The sequence below is a fragment of the Vipera ursinii genome (assembly GCF_947247035.1).
Source record: "Vipera ursinii genome assembly, chromosome: 2".
Taxonomy (NCBI): Eukaryota; Metazoa; Chordata; class Lepidosauria; order Squamata; family Viperidae; genus Vipera; species Vipera ursinii.
The window spans coordinates 139,580,244-139,602,369 of record NC_139513.1 but is presented as its reverse complement, the minus strand read 5'-3'; the positions used below and the strand labels follow the sequence as shown (position 1 = coordinate 139,602,369).

Below are 22,126 nucleotides of genomic sequence, written 5' to 3'. Positions count from 1 at the left end.
AGCCTGTTTTTTCTTTCCTTACATCATCCGCATTCTAAATAAATGTGGGATATTTGTGACATAGAGATCTGCAAGCCTTAGCACAGAAAAGATCAACCAGATAAAAAACAGACAGAGGAAATCTGCTATAAAAGTAGCAGAGTACAACGTAAAGTTAGATACTAGTTCGTCAAAAGATAAATTCTCCATAAAGCCAAAATCAGATAAGGCACATCCAAATGCTGTTATACTGGAAAGGTATGCAGTTCTTGTTTTTAAACATGCTAAATACTGAGAAGGTATTCAATAATTCTGCTTCTTTGTTCCAGATGAAGCGTGTTTTCAATTTTTAAATATTTGTGTCACATTTGTTAATTCCCTATGATACATGGACTGAGATTATGAACGAAATCTAAATTAATCTTAAAGCATACATTTTCAAGAAAAAGGGGACATACCTGCTGCATAAAATATTTGAAATGACCTGAAGGTATTAACAATCGTAACATAATTTATTTTGTCAAATTCCATTTCCTTTATATACCTCAATGTAAGCTGGTTCGGTCCCTGCATTTGAAATGTTGGGCTGCCAATCCTTTGGTGTTTTGGAGAGATACTTGGAATCTGTAACCACCCACTTGAGCCTTGGCCAACCTAGAACCAAAAAAGAGACTCAGATTTCAGGCCACAAGCTGTTAGGGATGCATTTATGCTGCAAATCATTGAATTTGGCTCATTCAAATCAGTTTGCTATCCCAAATTTAGTTCCCCCGTTTTCTTAGTGTTGGATGTCTAATCCTCACGAAAAGTTAATTTAAATGGAAACAGGCTATAACAATAAATAGACTGAGGATAGACCATAAAAGGGATGATGAAATTAGGGCTGTCTCAGAAAACCAACAGATTTTGCAGAAACCCTTTACAGAGAAATAATTGTGCTACTGAAAAATCTATTTATTACTATTTTTCCATAATTGGATGAAGTTGCTATGCACCGTTTACAAATATGTGAAACTGGGAAAAAATAAGCAGAATATATTATTTTCACAGCATGAAATAATACTCAATGTGTAAGGCTATTTAGAGCTTCATTATTTGGGTTCAAAGCCATGGAACAAGAAGATAACGTAGTCCCAGTTCATTCCCATTATGAAAGATACTGTGGTTGCTGGGTTCAACAGCAGAAGCACAGATAGTTGTAATTTTTGAGGCCTAACAAGCTAATAATTCCTCTAATAGAGGAAGGACGCTATATATTTTTGTGACAGTTAGATTCATAACCTGCTTATGCCAAGTAGACTTACAATTTAACTATATTCAGGTTAATTACATTATTTACAACTGGTGGAGAAGTAGAGGTAGGCAACCATTTTCATTACTTTTAAAAAAATATTCAAAAACTTTTTAAAATTTTAAATTTCAAAAACTTCAGGGGACATAGTATATACAATGCATTGAGATTGCTACGGTGCTGATTAACTGTTGAATTTTTTTTTACCCATTTAGGGGATGGATATAAGTTTTTAACAAAAAGCAATTACATGTTGTCCTGAACATATGAGCCTCCCTGTTGTGGTCACATCATGATGGCTGTAAAGCAAGACAGTGTTGTCTGATTACCTCCACCCCTTGCTCTCCTTGGTGTGGCTGTTAAATAAACAAGTCATAAAACCGAGTGCGGAGTGCCTCGGGGTGGGGGTGATCTAACGCAGGCCCAGGTCCATCTCCACTGGGACTCCCAAAGCCGCCCCCCCGAAACACCCCAGGCTCCATTTCCCGCTCCTTGGGTCCCTCAGACCTTCCCCCCCACAATTCCTTGCAATTCTTTCCCCACATGGGTTTCCCCCACTGGTGGGTGAAAATCAGGCCTAAGGCCTGTGGGGACCCAGTGTGTGAGGGACAATCCTGCTGGGATCCAGTTAGAAAAGGAAAGCCCTGCAGGACTTGGTGTATGTGTGGGAGGAAATGTCTGCAGGGACCTGGTGGGGGAGTAAAAGGTCTGCAGAAACCCAATGGGGGAAAGGGGGGGAGATGGGGGGGCACTGCAGCATCCCTATGATCTCTGGTAAGGGCAAACAACCACAGGAACATTGCTATGACCATAACTTCAGGACTGCATCGAAAGTATCTCTTGGGAGGGGGGGCGGTGGTCTGCCATAATGGTCATTAAGCAACCAGTCATTAAGCAAGGACTACCTGTGTGTTAAGAATAGCAAAGGTTTAGCCCATCTATATTCTTTGTTATTTTAAAGAAACTCCAGCAAAATTCTAATCTGAAAGTCAGGAAAAAACTGCCAAATTTGAGATAGTTCAGGGGAACAAAACTGAGTTGTGTGTATGTGTCACAAGATGCCCAGCCCTGGCTAAAAGTCTCATTCAGGGTCACATGATTTTATCTATGAGAAAGTTGGTCTCAGAAACCCATATACAATACAGTACTCTCACTCTGCTTCCGTTCAGTCCTTATCATTTTTTCCATTATCCCAGACTTTCCCTTTTTCGTTTTCAAAGTTTGATAACAGATAGTCCTTGATTTACAACAATTGAGCCCAAAGTTTTTCTTGCTAAGTGTTAAATGAGTTCTGCTCCATTTTACAGCCTTTCTTGCCACCGTTGTTAAGTAAATCACTGCAGTTGTTAAGTAACATGATTGTTAAGTGAGTCTTTGACTTTGCTTGTCAGAAGTTAGCAAAAGGTGGATCACATGACCCCAGGACACTGCAACCGAGTCAGTTGTCTAAATTTTGATCATGTGACCATGGGGATGCTGCAATGGTAATACATGTGAAAAATGGTCATGAGTCATTTTTCTTAGTGCTGTTGTAACTTCGAACGGTCACTAAATGAACCATTGTAAGTCGAGGACTACCTGTGTACATTTTTGAGGAAGAAATTCAACCATTTGTTGGTTTTGGTTTTCTTCTATAAAGCATAATAAATGCAATATAACAAACCCTTGAATTGCACAATTTCTCCATTTTGTGTTTTGGGGAGTCCCTTCAGGCAAACTTCAGTGGTGAGGGCCAAAGCAACGCCACAACTACCCAGCAGAAAGCCAATCTGCTGGCCACCAGCATCCTGAGGAAAAGGAAGGGAACAGCTATAATCTGCAGACTAGTAACTAATGTCACTTTTAACCACACAAAACCTATATATTAGTAAAGTATTAGTAAATGGGACAGTAAAATTGTGACAAAGCTGAGCAAGTGCGCATATCCAGATTGTGGTTTGAGAATAATCTCAATCATAGAAAAGCATAACCATTGCCTAAAATCTGACCCTTTAATAAATGCCACTTGCCATCTGAATTGCAATCTCTTTAATAAGAAAAAGTTTCAATAAACCTTATTCAATCTTAATTGTATTAAAATTGAAAAGTGTAAAAATGTCAAACTTTAAACAAGCACAATAATGTTTAAAACACAATATCAGAGGTTTTCCGTGAACAAGGGATCTACCCTTCCATTATGTGACTAACTGCTATAAAACTCAATGGAATGCAGAATAGACAGCAATGCTCCCACTATTTTTTTTTTAACAAAGTGCTTAATTCTGATGAGAATTGAGCCATGAAATTTTTCTCCTATTTCGCACTATATCGGCACGCACAATGAGCATACAGAGAAGAGATACCATGGTTTTGTGATTTTTGTCTATATAATAGCTGTGAAATGGAGGACCACTTGAACATCTCGTTGCAAGCCTGCAAAATTAGCAAAGGAGCAACTGGTTGAAACCTCAAGAATGTTAAATGCATCAAAGGCCAACAACTTGTTTGTTTCTAATTTGCTTTTATAGCTTATGTCTCCTCTATGATCAATCATCATTACCTTTCGGGTTAGAGGCACCTCTATAGGCACGGGGATGACTTCAGCCAGCAAACAGCCATAGAATGCCACCATGAACATGACAGGATCATTGTTGGGATAAACAAGTGCTACCTGTGATTCACAAAAATACTCCATTAGAGAAAGAAGGGAAAACAGCATTTGTGTTTTAACCGTTACATTTAACAGGTGAAAGCGGATATTTTAACTGAACAAAGTACATGAGTAACTTTCACAGAGTTATTCACAAAAAAATAAAAACTTCTACCAATTATAATAAATACTTGTTGTGCTTGGTTAACTCATTCATAAAGTAACTTATGACCATTTTTTGTACTTATGAAGATTGCAGCATCCTCATGGTCACATGATAAAAATTGAGACGTTGGGCAATGGTCTGAATTTGATGGCTGCAGTATCCCAGGGTCATGTGATCACCTCGTGACCTTCTGACAAGCAAAGTCAATGGGAAAGTCAGATTCACTTAACAACCATATTACTAACTCAAAACTGCAACAATTCTCTTAACAACGATGACAAGAAAGGTTATAAAATGGGATAAAACTCACTTAACTGTCCTGCTTAGCAACAGAAATTTTGGGCTCAATTGTGGTGGTTAAGTCGAGGACTACCTGTACTTACAATTGGTCCTCAAAATTCTCACCAACCGAGCACCTCCCCCACAAAGCAGCACTGGAACTGCCAGATTATTGTCACCAAGCCACTGGTTGGCAACCTGCGGCTCCGGAGCTGCATGTGGCTCTTTAAGCCGTCTCCTGCGGCTCCCAGTCCTGCGGAGGTTTGGAGGCCCCGGGGGGAGGGGCAGGGCGCTCGGGTGGCTCCAGCGGCGCCCAGGCTGAAGGCAGCACCGTGACCCAGTGCCCGTCGCCAGGGAGACCTGCCTCTGCTGCCGCGCAGGTGCCTCCCGGCTCGGGGAAGCTGCACTGCAGGAGACGCTCGTGAGGCTTCCTTTAGCTGGGGAAGGGCCCATTGCCTCCGAGGGGGGCCCAGGCGGGATCCTCTGAAAGGCCTCGTCTTCGCGCGGCCCTCCGCGGTCGTCTCAACCTGCGAGTCCCCCTCCCCCCCGATAAGCTGGCGGCACCGGGCGGCGACAGGTGCGTGCGGCTCAGGATGCGGCGCGGGCATCGGGGCTGCCGAGGATCGGTGCAGTGTAAGCGATCCAGGGCAGAAGCTGATCCAGAAGCTTCACAAAAGGCGGAAAGAAAAAAGTCCCAGAGAGAGAGAGAGAGAGCGCAGGGCAGAGGGAGAGCAGTTTTTTCTGAAGGAGGAAAAGCCAGGACGGCACTAGAGGTGGACGGGGGCAGGGCTGGTGCACGTTTTGCCTTGTTCTGCACATGCGTGTGCGTGCACGCATGCGCATGCACATTTTGCAGCTCCCACTTTTTTGTGTGTGTGACGGAACTGGTTCCAAGTGGCTCTTTTGCTGTTTCAGGTTGCTGACCCCTGCACTAAGCATCTACTGATCAATTAAAATTGTATTCCCAATTACTGTTAAGTGAGAACTACCTGTACACGTGATTGATTACTCTTGTTTATCATAAGTAGGTAAGTAGTTAGTAGGTAAAGCATCTTACCCTGTCTCCAAGCTTCAATACAGGCTCATTTTTGGTGCCCAGCTTGTTCAATAGTGTATATGCCAACTTAACACTTCTGCTCCACAGCTTGCCTGGAATAAAGAGAAAAAGCAATCAACACATTTGTGACATTAGCAACATACCATCAGCATTATACTCACACACACATAATATTTATTATTTATCGAAGAAGTATTCATATTTCAACCGTGATATCTGACTTGGTTTGCAGTATGAAGGGAAAATTTAAATTCAGCAGTTGAATAAAGACTAAATCCCAATAAATACACAAGAAAACAAGATCTTCATATGATGCCTTAGAAACCATAAAAAGGAACACCCACAGAATGGTTCAAGGTTGGACCCACTGAAAAGGCCATGACCTTAACTGGCATTCACTTTGGCCCAAGAAGATAAGATGCCTTAGATGACAATCTTAATGAAATAAATCGTCCTGTGAAAAATATTGGGGATGACAGCCAAGAGAGGCAAGAATATATCCTGCACAATGGTACTAACTCTGAGCGAGCAAAGAACATGTAAGGTGCTTCTTCTCTTAGGATTGTGTTCTTCACTGTAATGCCAGCCAGAGAGTGATAGTTGCTGGCCATCCTGAATGAGGCTTTACTTGCTATGGAGCAGAAAGTAGCAAATAGAGATGCTGTATACCCGACATACACAACCACACGTTTTTGCTATATCCTAAATAAAATCCAAACATATCACAATTTACATCTACAAATAGAATAGTAACAGTGTTCTCATTACTTTGGATTACCTGTTTTTTTAAATATACAGGTGAAACTCAAAAAATTAGAATATCGTGCAAAAGTTCATTTATTTCAGTAATGCAACTTAAAAGGGGAAACTAATATATGAGATAGACTCATTACATGCAAAGCAAGATAGTTCAAGCTGTGATTTGTCATAATTGTTATGATTATGGCTTACAGCTCATGAAAACCCCAAATCCACAATCTCAGAAAATTAGAATATTACATGCAATCAATAAAGCAAGGAGTGTACATAGAATATCGGACCTCTGAAAAGTATAAGCATGCATATGTACTTAGTACTTGGTTTGGGCCCCTTTTGCAGCAATTACTGCCTCAATGCGGTGTGGCATGGAAGCTATCAGCCTGTGTTATGGAAGACCAGGATGCTTTAATAGCGGCCTTCAGCTCTTCTGCATTGTTCAGTGTCATGTCTCTCATCTTTCTCTTGGCAATGCCCCATAGATTCTCTATGGGGTTCAGGTCAGGCAAGTTTGCTGGCCAATCAAGCACAGTAATCCCACGGTCATTGAACCAGGTTTTGGTGCTTTTGGCAGTGTGGGCAGGTGCCAAGTCCTGCTGGAAAATGAAGTCAGCATCCCCATAAAGCTCGTCTGCAGAAGGAAGCATGAAGTGCTCCAAAAACTCCTGGTAGACGGCTGCGTTGACCCTGGACTTAATGAAGCACAGTGGACCAACACCAGCAGATGACATGGCTCCCCAAATCAACACAGACTGTGGAAACTTCACACTGGACTTCAAGCATCTTGCAGTGTGTGCCTCTCCATTCTTCCTCCAGACTCTGGGTCCTTGGTTTCCAAATGAGATGCAAAAGTTGCTCTCATCAGAAAAGAGGACTTTGGACCACTGAGCAACAGACCAGGTCTGTTCTCCTTTAGCCCAGATAAGACGCTTCTGACGTTGTTTGTTGTTCAGGAGCGGCTTGACAAGAGGAATATGATATTTGAAGCCCATGTCCAGGATCCGTCTGTGTGTGGTGGCTCTTGATGCACTGACTCCAGCCTCAGTCCACTCCTTGTGAAAGTCCCCAACACTTTTGAATGGCCTTTTCCTGACAATCCTCTCCAGGCTGCTGTCATCCCTGCTGCTTGTGCACCTTTTTCTTCCACACTTTTCCCTTCCACATAACTTTCTATTAATGTGCTTTGATACAGCACTTGGGGAACATCCAACTTCTTTTGCAATTACCTTTTGAGGCTTTCCCTCCTTATGGAGGGTGTCAATGATGGTTTTCTGCACAACTGTCAGGTCAGCAGTCTTCCCCATGATTGTGATTCTTACTAAACCAGACTGAGAGACCATTTAAAGACTCAGGAACCCTTTGCAGATGTTATGGCTTAATTATCTGATTAGAGTGGGACAGTTTGAGCCTAGAATATTGCACCTTTTCACAATATTCTAATTTTCTGAGATTGTGGATTTGGGGTTTTCATGAGCTGTAAGCCATAATCATCACAATTATGACAAACCACAGCTTGAACTATCTTGCTTTGCATGTAATGAGTCTATCTCATATATTAGTTTCCCCTTTTAAGTTGCATTACTGAAATAAATGAACTTTTGCACGATATTCTAATTTTTCGAGTTTCACTTGTATACAACCTCTTTTGCTTTGCTCACTACCTGGTGAAACTTAATATGCAATTTGTGCTATGGTTATCATAGATGTAACTATATAAACAGTGTGCACACTTATTAGGCAAATGAGTATTTTGAACATATCAGCATTTTCATGCATATTTTCCACTTCCAAGCTGTATAAACCTGAACACTTAGTAGATATAAGCATATTAGGTGATGTGTATTTGTGTAATGAGGGTGTGGCCTAAGGCCATCCACACCCTATATCAAGGTGTGCATAATTATTAGTCACCTTCTTTTCCTCAGGCAAAATGGGCCAAAAAAGAGATTTAACTGACTCTGAAAAGTCAAATATTGTAAAAGACTTTCAAAGGGACGCAGCGCTCTTGAAATTACTAAGGTATTGGGGCATGATCACGGAACCATCAAACATTTTGTTGCAAATAGTTAACAGGGTCGTAAGAAATGGTTGAGAAAAATGATGCACATTAACTGCCAAAGATTTGAGAAGAATCAAACGTGAAGCTATCAGGAACCCATTATCCTCCAGTGCTGTCACATTCCAGAATTGTAACGTACCAGGAGTGCCCAGAAGTACACGGTATTTAGTGCTCAGAGACATGGTCAAGGTAAGGAAGGCTGAAACCCGACCACCACTGAACAAGACACATAAGTTGAAACGGCAAGACTGGGCCAAGAAATATCTGAAGCCGTTTTTTCAAAGGTTTTATAGACTGATGAGAGTAAACTCTTGATGGACCACATGAATGGGCCTGTGGCTGGATCAGTAACAGCCACAGAGCTCCACTTCGACTCAGACGACAGCATGATGGAGGTGGGGCATTGGTATAGGCTGGTATTATTAAAGATGAGCTAGTTGGACCTTTTTGCGTTGAAGATGGGCTCAAAATCAACTCCCAAACCTACTGCCAGTTTTCAGAAGACACTTTCTTCAAGCAGTGGCACAGGAAAAAGTCTGCATCTTTCAAGAAGACTATGGTTTTTATGCAGAACAATGCTCCATTGCATGCATCGAAATATTCCCACTGCGTGGCTAGCCAGTAAAGGCCTTAAAGATGAAAGAATAATCACACGGCCCACTTCCTCACCTGACCTAAACCCTATTGAGAACTTGTGGGCCCTTCTTAAATGGTAGTTTTATGATGAAGGAAAACAGTACACCTCTCTAAACAGTGCCTGGCAGGCTATGGTTGCTGTTGCACAAAATGTTGATCATCAATAGAGCAAGAAACTGACAGACTCCATGACTGTTATTGAAAAGAAGGGTGGCTATATTGGTCACTGATTATTTTTTTTGGAAATGTCAGAAATGTTTATTTGTACATTTTGAGTTGTTTATTATTCTTACTTTAACGGATGTAAATAGACAAGTGAGATGGGCAAATTTTCATTTTTCATTTAGTTTCCTAATAATTCTGCACACTAATAGTTGCCCAATATTTGTGCACACACAGATATTCTCCTAAGAAAGCCAAAACCTCACTTTTTACTTTCTTAAATATTCAGGTTTGAGGTTTATTAACATTTTGGATTGACTAAGAGCACTGTAGTTGTTCAATAAGAAAATTAATCCTCCACAATACAACTTGCCTAATAATTGTGCACACAGCGTACTATAACTATATATAATCCATATATATGCTGTATACATTAGAGAAAAGCCTAATGTCCATTCAGGGCAGAATAAATGCAGATTGGCAAAACACTACTTCATCAATTAACTGCTAATGCATCGAGCAAAGCAGATAAACTCAAAGAGATATGAAGACCATCAAGCTAATGACGCTCACCATACGTCAATGTGTAGACGGGTTTCCCAGAGACATCCAGGGCTGTCAAACAAGGACACTTGGCCTGTGTTGTTCCCCAGCGTTGCAGAGCTGCTTCTAAAGCAGGAGGCCAATTGCAAACTACACCCAAGGGTTCTCCCTTCACAGGTGTCATCTGACGTCCCTCAGGTCTGGGCTGATTAGGATCTGGCTGTGGAACTACGAAAAAAACATCATCCAATCAAATGTTAAAACCATTCACAAAATGGAACAATTTTCTAAAAATGTTAATAAACTCTACCTCTCCCCCTATTAGTGATGCAAAGTATTCCCCACTCTTCCCCTCCAATGGTTCTAATAATTAGGGTTTTCAAAACTATTGTTAAAGGTCAAAGCAATTTGAATATATTTGTTGCTAAGGAAAAATGTCTCACAATAGGAGACAGGAAACGTGTGTTCTTTCAAACCTGGAAAACTATATTGTTAATCCAACTTCGTTTGGTAGAAACCTACTATTTACTGTTCCTGCTACTATATAATTATATTGTATAGCGTGAACCATCTACTAGATGCAATATTGAATACCAAGGTTAAAATTCATATCCAGAAAATTTTAATAGGGCCCGATTTTTTAAAAAAAATACACCAAAGACAGAAAAGGGCAAAAATGGGGCCAAACTGGATGGTATTTAGAGAAGCAAAGAAGACTGCAATTTCGAGAAATAAAGAGAAACTATTTCTTATATAGAGCAACAGGGAAGAAAATTCTGAAGTGGGAACAGATGATGGAATAAGGAATAAAGAAATAACTATATTAATAAAAAAGAAAGAGGAAACAAAATGTGTTTTATTAAAATCCAAGAAAAAACATATCAGGTGATTTCAATTCAAGGAATTTGATCTTCAAAGAATATTTATTCCATATGAATGTTTTTATAGGACAATATTAAATCCAAATAAAGGCATACCCTCAACTAAACACCCCTTTTAAATAAACTTGCCACTGGAATCAACAGCTTCATATTCCATATACTCGTAGTCACTTAGTGGTTCTTCTGTTGACCTGAGGGAGTTATCTGATAATTTTTTCTCAACACGTAGGCCAAGGAAAAGACTTTTAATTAATTAATGGACTTTAAGATTTAAAGTAAATATGAAAAAGTGAGCAAAAGGAGCTTAGGATGCATTGGTATATGATAATAGCCACAATATAGTCCATAGAAAAATACCCAATCCACCTACCTTCCACTATTTCTTCAAAATCATCCACAAAGAACTCCTTCAGAGGTGGCCGTTTAGGTCGCTTCAGAGTATTGAGTAGCTGCTGAATTTTTGTGGAGACTCTGCTACTTACAGGGACACCTACAGTATAGGAAATGAGTTCAGTGTACCAGAAATACATCAAATATGAACAAGTGTAGAAATGTTGCTGCCCTCCAGATTTTTGCAAGCTCAGAAATGGGAGCCCTTGTAAAATATGTGTAATTGTAATTTTAGAGATATTAGAACTCATAGTCTTTCTGATATATAAAGATATCTTATATTTGGGATACAGTCCAAATGTAGAATAAACTGAATATTTCAGAAGACATTTTACTAATACTTGATTATTTTTCTGCTTTTCAAATCTACCATTAATATTGGCATCACACAGGATATATAGGTTTATTGTGTCCTATGCTGGATGTTATCTAAGATACCTTGTGTTTCTCCTAAGGCTACAATCATGGCATATATTAACATTTTTCAGTCCCCAATTCCTGGCTGATCAGCAGAGCTTAGCTGAATAGATATAGCTGCATTCATGACTATTTTGCTAGTACTGCCTTAGGACATGACCACCAGAGGGTGCAAGGACAACTGGAGACTTATTAAAAGTTAGACAATTATCTTCAAAGGCTTTATATACTTCAATAATCATTGCACAATACAAGTCTGCTATTCAGAATAAAGAACCCTCATTCCTTTTCAGGATTCTGCATGAATGGGGAAAAAAGTACCTCTGCTTTAACAGTCATGCTACCTTCAATAAGCAGGTTCCTTAAAGCAGTAGACTCTTTTTTCAGGCTTCAGTGGAAGCATGGAGAAAATTAGGCCACTTCAGTGAATAGCAGGGAAAAGTGCTCATGGTCTGAAGCATTTTTTCTGAATCATTTCTAAAGCACGAACATCCTATTGCACAATTCCAGGCAATTCTTATTTAACAATCATTTATTCAGTGACCGTTCAAAGTTACAGCGGTACTGAATGAACGGCACCCATCCCTCAAAATGTATAAAATTTTTGTAAGTTGTTATAAACAGAATGCTTCAGAATCTTTACGAAGCATTGGGAGGAGGAGGAGAAGGGTGCACATGGCCTCAGGAAGAAAGCATGGCATGGCCAGCAGCTGCTTTGCATAGGGCCAGGCCAGGTGTGCCTTGTCAGCCTTGTCAGGAAGACAATGAAGGTCAGCTGAGCACAAGACCCAGTGGAGTGCAGGTTGGAGGGGCAGCTGGGGTTTTGCATTGTGGCCCTTTGGCTGCTACCTGCAGCAGGAAGCGGCTTGAAGAGGCACTCCACAGTAGGATTGGGGCTAAAGTAGAGGCCCAGGGGCAGCGGCAGCTGTTGAAGGCCTTGGGCCTCTGTTTTAGCCCCAGTGTAGCATTGTCATCCCTGCTGTGGAGTGTCACTGTGCAGGGAATTCAGAAGGGGACAGAAATGAGGGGGCGCAGATATAGCTGGTGGGGGGAGTTCAAGAGGAAGCAGTCTCTTATTGAGGCTCAGGGCTGGGAAAGACCCAGACAGGAATGGCTCGGATCGGGTTGGGTCTTTACCTAATGACCAGTGGGATTCAGTTAATGATGGCAATAGGAACTGCTAGGATTTCCGTCTCTAAGCCATGTGCCATGTGGTCATACGACACACTGCTTACTGACAGTAATTCTGGGCCCCAATTACCATTATTAACCCTGGATTACTTGCAGCAAAAGTTCTACAGCTACAATAGTTTAGGGTCTCCCGCCCACAATTTTTAAGTAAGCAAACTCCACCAGAACAGGCATTTTACAAACACCCTATAAAACTAGGACACATCAGTTGTGCTGAAAAGTGGGACAAAATCACTTCTCTAGAGATGAAATAGCTCAATAAATGAGCAATATCAGAAGCCCTTTTTTAAATACCAAACATGGCTGCAGAAGTAAAACATACAAATCAGTTCTTTGTATTTCTGACCTCAAAATGGGCAATCCAAACTTTCTAATAAAAAATGTTTAATTCACAGAGATGAAAAATTTGCAAAATTTGTTTCTAAAGCAAATAGTTTCTAAAAACAGAAACAGAGCAAGGGTGAAAAGAGCTGTGCTACGACAAGCAGAGATCTCACAAAACAAAACAAGAAATCCTGTGGGAATTTAGGTGCAGAGAAAAGAACTGGAAAAAAATATCTACCTTTGGTTTTAGAGGTAGCAGCTGATATTGCATAAAAAGTAATTACTTTTTTTTTTTACACAAATGTTGATGCAAACTGCAACTGTGACTGCAGAGAAAAAACAATAAGGGATTATCCAATATGAAAAAAGGCAGAGGCTCTGATGTTCAGAATCCATCCAAGAAATTGTTCAACAAATCCACTTTATCTCTGATGTTTGTACTCTACTACACAGGACTAATTCTTTAAAAGAAAGAAAACAAAACTTTTCCAATTTTATTTAAAAACAAAATTTCATTACTTATATGCCAGACTTCACTTTCTTAATCTTTTACTCCTATAGCCAGTATTTGGTAATTAACAGTGGAAAGAGATCCATAATAAAGCTCATGTTGTTCTTCTTCTTCAGAAAGCACTCAGTTTGCACGTTGTTTGGGAAATTAACATATGTGTGTAAAGAATAAAAAATAAAATATAATAAAAAAGTGACACTAACTTGTGATTATTCCAACCATACATTCCTAGCCATATCAAAGAAGTGTATTTTGTCAAATTCCCAGAAACACTGACTTAAAAAAGCAACAGGAATTCCATACAATGGGACATGACAAATCAGACAGCAGGTTTTGGCTCTTCCCAGGGATACAAAAATCAGCACCAAAAGTGTAGCAGGAAAGAATAGGAAAGGAAAATCTCTGGGCATAAATTATATTTTTGACAACTGCAAGAATTGTCTAGGGCATGGGTCGGCAACCTCGGCTCTTTTATGACTCGTGGACTTCAACTCCCAGAATTCCTGAGCCAGCATAGCATAGCTGGCTCAGGAATTCTGGGAGTTGAAGTCCACGAGTCATAAAAGAGCCGAGGTTGCCGACCCCTGGTCTAGGGTAACCAGACAGGACAAGAGCAAATATACTCTGCTCACACATCAACTGAAAGGCTGACCTCAGTTTGTGGCAGTGAAGATATTTGCAATTTCTGGGAAAGATGAGCAAGGCAACGTCCCAAATTTAGGTTACTGACCAAATCACCAGTTCTTTGAAAAGCACAAAAACGTTCCAGTGTGACAGATTAGGTTTCTCTTCTTCTCTTGCTAAACTGGTGGTGTCAAACTGGCGGCCCAAAGGGCCGGATGCGTCAGGCACAGGCCAAGCCCACCCTGGCTCCACAAAGGCAAAAAAGTTCCATCACGACACGTCACGTGATGCGACCGAGTTTGACACCCGTGTGCTAAGCCATTACCCTAAACCAGTGTTCCTCAACCTTGGCAACTTTCAAGATGTGTGGACTTCAACACCCGGAACTGCTGGCTGGGGAATTCTGGGAGCTGGTACACATTTCTTAAAGTTGCTAAGGTTAAGAAACACTGCCCTAAACAAACAACATTCTTGAGGATATCCAAACCAAAACTCACATAAAATTGTATCGCAGGTTGATTTTCCTAGAATCCAGCCTCGTGCTACACAGGTTCTATATGAATCAAATATCTGAAAATCTGTCGTTTTGAAATTTCCTCTGTGGAAATTATTCCAATATCTGCCTATCTATTCCCCCACCTCAAAGGAAAACCTGCTGTGGGTGAACTTGCTTTGACTTCAAACAAGCTGGTGAACAATCAAGGGCCAGATCCTGCTGTGGAGTGTCAACCTTGAAAATATCCTCAAGGAATAATTGGACTTGATAGCTTTCATTAGCAAGTTTTCTATGTTTTATTTTAAAAGCAACTTTCTTCTTTCTGATTCCTCTGCTGGATTTTTAATAGATGTAGGAAACTGGCAAACAGAGTTGCTTTAATGTTTTTACCTAGCTCAGGGGTAGGCAACCTCGGCTCTTTTATGACTCATGGACTTCTGGGAGTTGAAGTCCATGAGTCATAAAAGAGCCGAGGTTGCCTACCCCTGACCTAGCTGATGGAGGGTCCTTTTCCCATGTGCCAAACTACAGAGCATGCATATGTTTATTTGACTCTTGAGGAGTGAAAACTCTGGAGAAAAAACTGTCCTTCTCTGCAGCTCCAACTGTCAGGCCTGAAATTCCATGCATTCAGGCTTAAGCTTATTAATTATTTTAAGTCAATAAGAGTGGTCATGTGTGTCTCTCTCTCAAATATATGACAAAGGCTCTGGCAGCTTGTTCTCCTACACAGGATTGGAGATGTAGATAACTCAGCTTGTCATATAATCAAAGAATTGTAAAACAAAATGTAAAGAAGTTAAGCAATAAAGGTCAATAAAATTCAAGTCTTTGCCAATGCACTTGCCTTCTATTCATCAGAAGAATTTTGTTTTGCCTATAAAAATAATAATCTTTCATTCTATAAAAGACTAAAGGTTAAAGTATGACGTGTCTCCAGAAGTGATTACAAAATATAACCTCTTAATACACTTCCTACCTGAGGATTTAATAGGATTTCGTATAGAAAGCAAAATTCTACTAATGAATACTGTGTCAGAAATTTAAATAAGACCTGTGGCTTGGTTGATTTTGACTATCCGAAATCATCTCCCCCTTTTCTTTGTTGTTGTTGTATGCTCAAATTTGAATGATGTAATCTTTGCACATCTTCAAGAACCAAGGCAAACACCTTTTGTTTTTCACAAAATTACAGGGCTAGCTGTTCTGCTCACGAGTTTAGTTGGGATTGACTCTTTTGAAAACTGCAAGCATTTTCTCTGCAGAAATGGTATCTTTCATCATAAGACACATCAAACCATCCTGGTGATGCTACTTCAGGTAGTTAACCTACTCACAGACCATGATGGGAGGCATCATGCTAAGGAAAGTTAAGCTAAATAATAAAAACCTTTTTTTTCTTAAATACACAGTTATTTTTACACAGAAGCAATGGGCAGTAGAACTAAGGATTCCATGTTACCAAGAACCCCCTTCTGCCACATTTGAGTTACAAACTCCCATATGTTATCCTTTCAGAATTCTGTGACATTAAATGGCTGATTTCTGCTTAATTTTATTTTTGGGGGGCAATACAGCATTGTGGTTCTGCAGATATACCATCAGCTGTGTCCATAAGGCTGGACCGGTTGGATGCTTTGTGCATGCCCTTCACTATTCCCGATGGAGGAAGGTCAATAGCAGATGGGCGTGCAGAAGAGGCAGGTGTGGAGGTAGTTGCAGTAACATCCGGGGGAACTGAAAAATTCTCTGAAAAGAGGATCAAGGGAGAAAAGTCAGATTCAGGTTACTTCTTGTTACAAGATGACCCAAGAGGAAATGGGTAACATTCCCAATTCTTCCCTTCTCTGACGCAAGGTTCAATTATCTTTTTGGTTGAATTATCTTGACAAAAACCACAAAGGAGAGAGAACAAGATGCATACTAAGTTTCATTTTTTTTATTTTCCAATTCACATTTCTGCTTTGGTAACTAACAGATCACGTTGTTTCTTTTCCAAGGTTAAAGAGACTATCTGAATTTGATTTAAGATATCCACAGCAATGTTCAAGAGGCAGGAATAAACAGTATACTACACTATCGTATCAAATGTATTCTCTTGCCTAGGTAAGAATTGTGCCTAAGGGCAAGAGGATAATTTTTGTCCACAAAACTACTATTATGAACTGTAGGATTCTTTCAGATTGTTCAGTCTAACTCAGCAAAAATGTAATGGGAAAAGGTCATATAACCTCTATAATTCATCTAGCTAACTGCATGTAATAGGAAGAACTTGAACTCCTTTTACAAACACACAGATTTTCACTAAGTTTCTAAACTGCAACAAAAACAATGATATTGACACTAGTAAAATAATTCTAGACTGGGTTACTGCAAAGCCTCTCTACACTTTTATATCATTCTCTGGCCTTCTACTGAATTGCAATATAATTGTTTTTAATACACTGCTGGGAGCCAGCTGGGTGACCTCGAGCCAGTCACTTTCTCTCATCCCTAGGAAGGAGTCAATGGCAAAACAATTCTGAAAAACCTTGACAAGAAACTGAAGGGATTTTTCCAGGCAGTCTCCAAGAACTGGACGAGATTGAACACACAAAAAAATATACACACTACTAGTATGTGTGTATAAGTATATGTATGTGTGTGCGTTTTGTGTGTACACACGCGCGGGCACACACACACACACAACTAGATTATATAACATTAGAAATCAAATAATTCAATTTCTGTAGGAAGCATAATCTGATTACAGCATTGGTATATACAAAGAATACAAGTTCACATATCTACACATATATCATAAGCCACACAAATTAAAAGCTCATACACAATTCACTTTGTTAATGAATATTATGCTCACCAATGTTATTAGTCACTAAACGTACAAATACTCAGATGGACAGAGTGTTTATTATATGTACCTTGCTGAACTGCTTTCTGCATTTTAATGTTGGATTGTTTTGGACTTCTAAATGGGGATGCACACTTTCACTTGGATAAGGAACTGAAGGACAGACAGTGAGTTCCTCTCCAATACATAGACTGAGACATATACGATAGAAACATTGTCCTGCTTTCAAACAGGGTAAGATTTTCACTGTTGCACTCGTTCAACTAATGCCAGCCCACCTTTCAAAAGTGTTCTGATCACTAATAGCATCTACTTCAGTTTTGTCCAAGAGTCAGTTCTCACTTGTGTGAAGTGGTCAGAAGAAAGAAACTCAATGTTTAATCAGATTATGTTAGTCCGTGGGGAAACAGCGTCATTTTTGCTGCTGCTGTTGCTAACAATCGCTGAATTCGGTTTTGGTCAATCCAGGCTGAATTTGGCACACGGCCACCTAAACAGTATCAAAACGAGCTTTCAGAAAGGCCCATGCTTCAGAACTAGGAACTTGGTACTTCAAGAAGAAGTATCTACACAAACATAAATATTACATTATTACTTCAGAAACATATCAAAGCAGAAGTGGATTTTTTATTGCTTGAAATGTTTTTCAAACTAGTGAGCAAATGCATGAGCAATCAGTTTCTGTTCTTCTGATCAGTTCTCTGTGAGTTGTGTTTATTAAATCAATCAATCAAATTATGTTCTGTTGTTTTGAGGTTAACCATGACTGTCTTTTATAAATGTGAAAATGCCCTAACGTTTTAGAATGTTCTTATATTTATAGATGATTACTAGTATCTGTCTTTGTATTGTGGAGTTCTTGGTTCTCTCTGAGCTTGTTTGTTCGCTTACAGACATTTTATTACCCAACTAGATAACATCATCAGTGCAAGTGAATGTGAGGTTTCTGTCATTTATATGCAGTATATATAATGTTACAGTAACTAGTTGGGTAATGAAATGACTGCAAGCAAACAATCAAGCTCATAAAATACCAAGAACTCTGCAGTTTAATCCTGAGCTACTAATATTGGTATTTTTATATTGAAATGCAATGATATTACTGGAAACCTTGCTTTGCATTAGCTGTTCTTAATATTCCTAACATGTTTCTTACATCAATTTGACATCAGTTATTCAACAACTGAATAGCCAAGAGTTCCAATTTGAAGGCACATTTTACCGTCATTTTAATGAGAATCTCTTTATTTGAAGAAAGCGTGATTTATGGTGATGGACTTTTAAATAGGTAGCCCCCCCGCCAAGTTTTCCATTTTAGAAAATGACTCACAACCCAGTAAGTAAGAAAGAAAGACAGCAGCAACATATAGGTTGAAAGAAATAAAAAGCAGCAATTAAGAGACACCAAGTATCTACACAATGCTTGTCTGAAATCAATTAAGCCAAAGCACACAGCACACAGAGACACAGGCACCCCTTGAGATGCAACAATATTGTTTGGGACACGTTAATACAGAAAACACGTATGATGGAGCCAAACAAACCCTACAAAATTTCACACAGCAGCACCAGCGGCAGGGAGCACCTCAGAGCGTCAAAAAACTGAGCCTGGGGTATCCAAATCTATACATGCCCCAACAAATATGTACCAGTGAGCTGGGGAAAATTTGTTTGTTAAATTTATTTGCTGCCTATCTTATCATGGGGCTACTCTAGGCAGCTCAGGGTCTATGGTTCACGGTCCCCAAAAGCAATGTAAGACTTTACTCAAGACAGGTGGGTCATTTCCTACTTTCCTTCTTGGAAAGAGCTGAGATCAACAACAACCCCCCCAAAAAAACCTGTTTTGTATACAAGCACTCAGTCACTAGAGAAGTATAAAATCTCTTCCTGGTGATAAGAGTGATAAAGTTGACTCTTTTCTCCCCAAGATTCCACTATTAGGCAAATCTCATTGTGGATTTGTCCGATAGGTTTAAGAAAGGGCAGTGCCTCTGACTGATTAAAGGGCAGACATCTACAATAACACAGAATATGCAGATTATTGTACTCTCTCTTCCTGGCTTGGAAGTGAAATTACTGACCATAAAGAGCAGCTCCAAGCATCAGAAACACCAGTGGCATAAAAAAAAATTAGCCAGGCTGCTGTGCAAATGTTTCATGATGGTTATGACAAAAGGCTTCTCCCTTTCTTTTCCTCTCTCTTCCAATGGAGTCTTTTCTCCAATAATCATGCTCAACATTGCCAGACTTTTAGGGAAAAAATGTGGAAATAATTTTGAATTTTGACACTGGGGAGATTTCTAAAGCTTTACAGAAAAATAAAATATTTGAAATGTTTAGTTATACTGTCCATAACCCCACCAGCTCCTACCTATTCGAGTATTGGCAAATACATCAGCTAGTGACCCACTGGTCCCTTTGCCTTCTCCATGGGATAGTGTAGAAGATGCTGATGAAGATGTGGATGACCCCTGAATAGATCGGTTGATCCATGACTCAGCATTCTGTAAGCTCTGATGCAATGCAGCAGATAGGGCAGCCTGGCGCCTGAGCGAACCTTCATCTTCGGAGGCAGAAGACGTGTCTGTGTGGGATCAGAAAAGGGAAGCACACTGCACTTAACATGCTCTTTTTGCAAGTGAGGAAACACTGGCAAAGGCTCCGTACCACCCAACGCAGACTGCACTAAGCATGGGTCAAGATGGAAGGAAGCTGTCAGCAAGCCCACCAACTTGGGCCAGCTTGTTCCTTGCTGCAAAAAAAGGAAAGCAAGTAAAATTGTTGAAAACCCACCAGAAAAAACATCCATACACCCAACTCTCACAGGTAAAATAGCCCTGAAAATTGCATGCTATGGAACCTGGCTGCAGTTTTCCCCAACCACTAACAATTCTGAAATGGAAAACATCAGAATCAACCCATATCTGAACGTTTTTTGGGGAATATACATTCTGGGAAATTTCTTAGTCTATAATTATCGATTTGCAGATGAACACAAGAGAAGTAAAACTTCTTTACATACTGAGGATGTATATGTTGAAGAATTCCTCCCATCCATCCCATCTTTTTTTTTTTAATCAACATCAGTACTGTACTAAAAAAATGCTGGCTATATTGTGGGATTGTGGGATCATAAATATTGTAACAAAGAAGCGCTGTAGCATTCAACTATCTATGGGGTATGATTAATACCTAGGAATATTCAATCTATTAATCTATTTACCTACGTAATCTTTCACACCTAAGTATGCATATATCTCTGCATGTAAATATGTCATAATTGGCCCTTCAGTACATCAATTATCTCATTATCTCACACAAACTCCAAACGTGGTAGTCATTTGAGCCAAAGAAATGAAAGCCAGACATCTTTTTGCTGTCCCCTGCTGAATAAAAAAATCATTTTTTTCCTAATGGGGATTATAACTTTGATCCTGTGATATTGAAAGCAATTGCTAAAAACATTTATGATTTTTCTCATCTGTCTACCCCATAAAGTAAATGATTTCTCCATCAGTCATTATAAACATTTAAAAACTAGAGAAGCAAGTAATGTAATCAGGAGCCTAAAGAGGAGGGTAATTATCTGTTCACATCTAAATTTAAAACAAATATTCCTATCACCTTCACCTAGAACAGAGATGAGGTAATGGTGAGCATCCTGCTTGCTCTATAGAGCTGGAACGCATGACTACTGCCTTATAATAAGACACTTCACTGATCTATCCACAAATCTCTTCCGAATGGCACACACTCAGGTTTTTCAGGAACTTGAACCTAAATATCAGGAAGTAGAGAGCAAATTTTGCACATGCAAAACCAAGTGTTCTGTTACGAAACTACAGCTCTCTCCACTGAAAAAAATCAATGGAAATGTGCAGTTTTTCTTAAAATATAAACCTGTGTATAAATACTAACACACTCAGAAAAAAATGAAAAATGTTGACTTGTCAGTATGAAATTGTTGGGATTTTCACGTTCAGATAAGTTCATGCAGTAAATTCTCAAAAGCAATTGTTTTGATAAGATAATTCAAAAAGGACCCACATAAAGTTACTAATGAATCTCAAACCAAGAGTATATCAAATCATATTTGAAAAGTACTAAAGCAACATATTATCAGTGTCATGTGGCAACTGAAACAAGCCTTTGCAAATAAATGAAAGAAAAAGAAAAGAAAGAAAAAGAAGAAAAGAAAACTCAACAACAAAATCCAGCTATTAGTAGAAAAGTCTCCCTTAAAATGAATCTGATGTCTTTTAATATTGCCAGCAACGTGGGCAAATCTCATTTGACTAAAAAAATGCCAGAAAGAGGATGCCACTATTAAGATATTAATACTACTAAGATGAAGGTTTCAGGAAGCCAAGACATTGCTCATATACACTGGCATCAGAAGTAACACTAATTTCTCAGATAATGTAATGTGGGAATGACCTTGGGAGACCAGACGAAGAGGTGCTGCCTAGGGCAGGGCTTTTCAACACAGGGTACCACCTGTGGTACATTGGCACCTGGGAGGTGGTACGCAACCATCCTAGAAAAGTGGTAGCAGGGAAGGGGAATGAGCTGAACCGGTGGCAGCACTGCACAAGCCTAAGCGAGAGACGGCTGCAGCTACAGGGCTGTCAGGGCCCAACGGAAGCGCCAAGATCAATGCTAGGCTCCAGCTGGAGCTCGACACTGATCCTGGCGCTTCTGAGCCCAGAAGAAGCGCTGATCAGCTGGAATGTTGCAGCATCTCCAGGGTCTTGTGATTTACATTCAGATGCTTGGCAACTGATTCATATCTATGACTGTAACAGTGTCCCAGGGTCATGTGAAGTGACCAAAACCTGCTGCAACCACCCAGCAGATGGGGGGAATAAAAAACAAACACCC

At 39.8% G+C, this 22,126-nt stretch overlaps 1 protein-coding gene across 2 annotated transcripts in view; it reads right to left on the bottom strand.

Annotated features, from left to right (window-relative positions):
* Positions 1–22,126, bottom strand: part of DIP2B (disco interacting protein 2 homolog B) — a 198,243-nt gene that overhangs the window by 41,869 nt on the left and 134,248 nt on the right. Inside the window, exons 5-12 of one of the 2 annotated variants that reach the window (XM_083353608.1) lie at positions 19,617–19,829; positions 15,991–16,140; positions 10,809–10,928; positions 9,588–9,785; positions 5,402–5,493; positions 3,810–3,920; positions 2,934–3,057; positions 524–633 (exon numbers count right to left, since the gene is read on the bottom strand). In XM_083353608.1, the coding sequence (XP_083209734.1) occupies positions 524–633; positions 2,934–3,057; positions 3,810–3,920; positions 5,402–5,493; positions 9,588–9,785; positions 10,809–10,928; positions 15,991–16,140; positions 19,617–19,829 (1,118 nt within the window). The remainder of the gene's footprint in view (positions 1–523; positions 634–2,933; positions 3,058–3,809; positions 3,921–5,401; positions 5,494–9,587; positions 9,786–10,808; positions 10,929–15,990; positions 16,141–19,616; positions 19,830–22,126) is intronic. The other variant, XM_083353609.1, reaches the window with a different exon arrangement.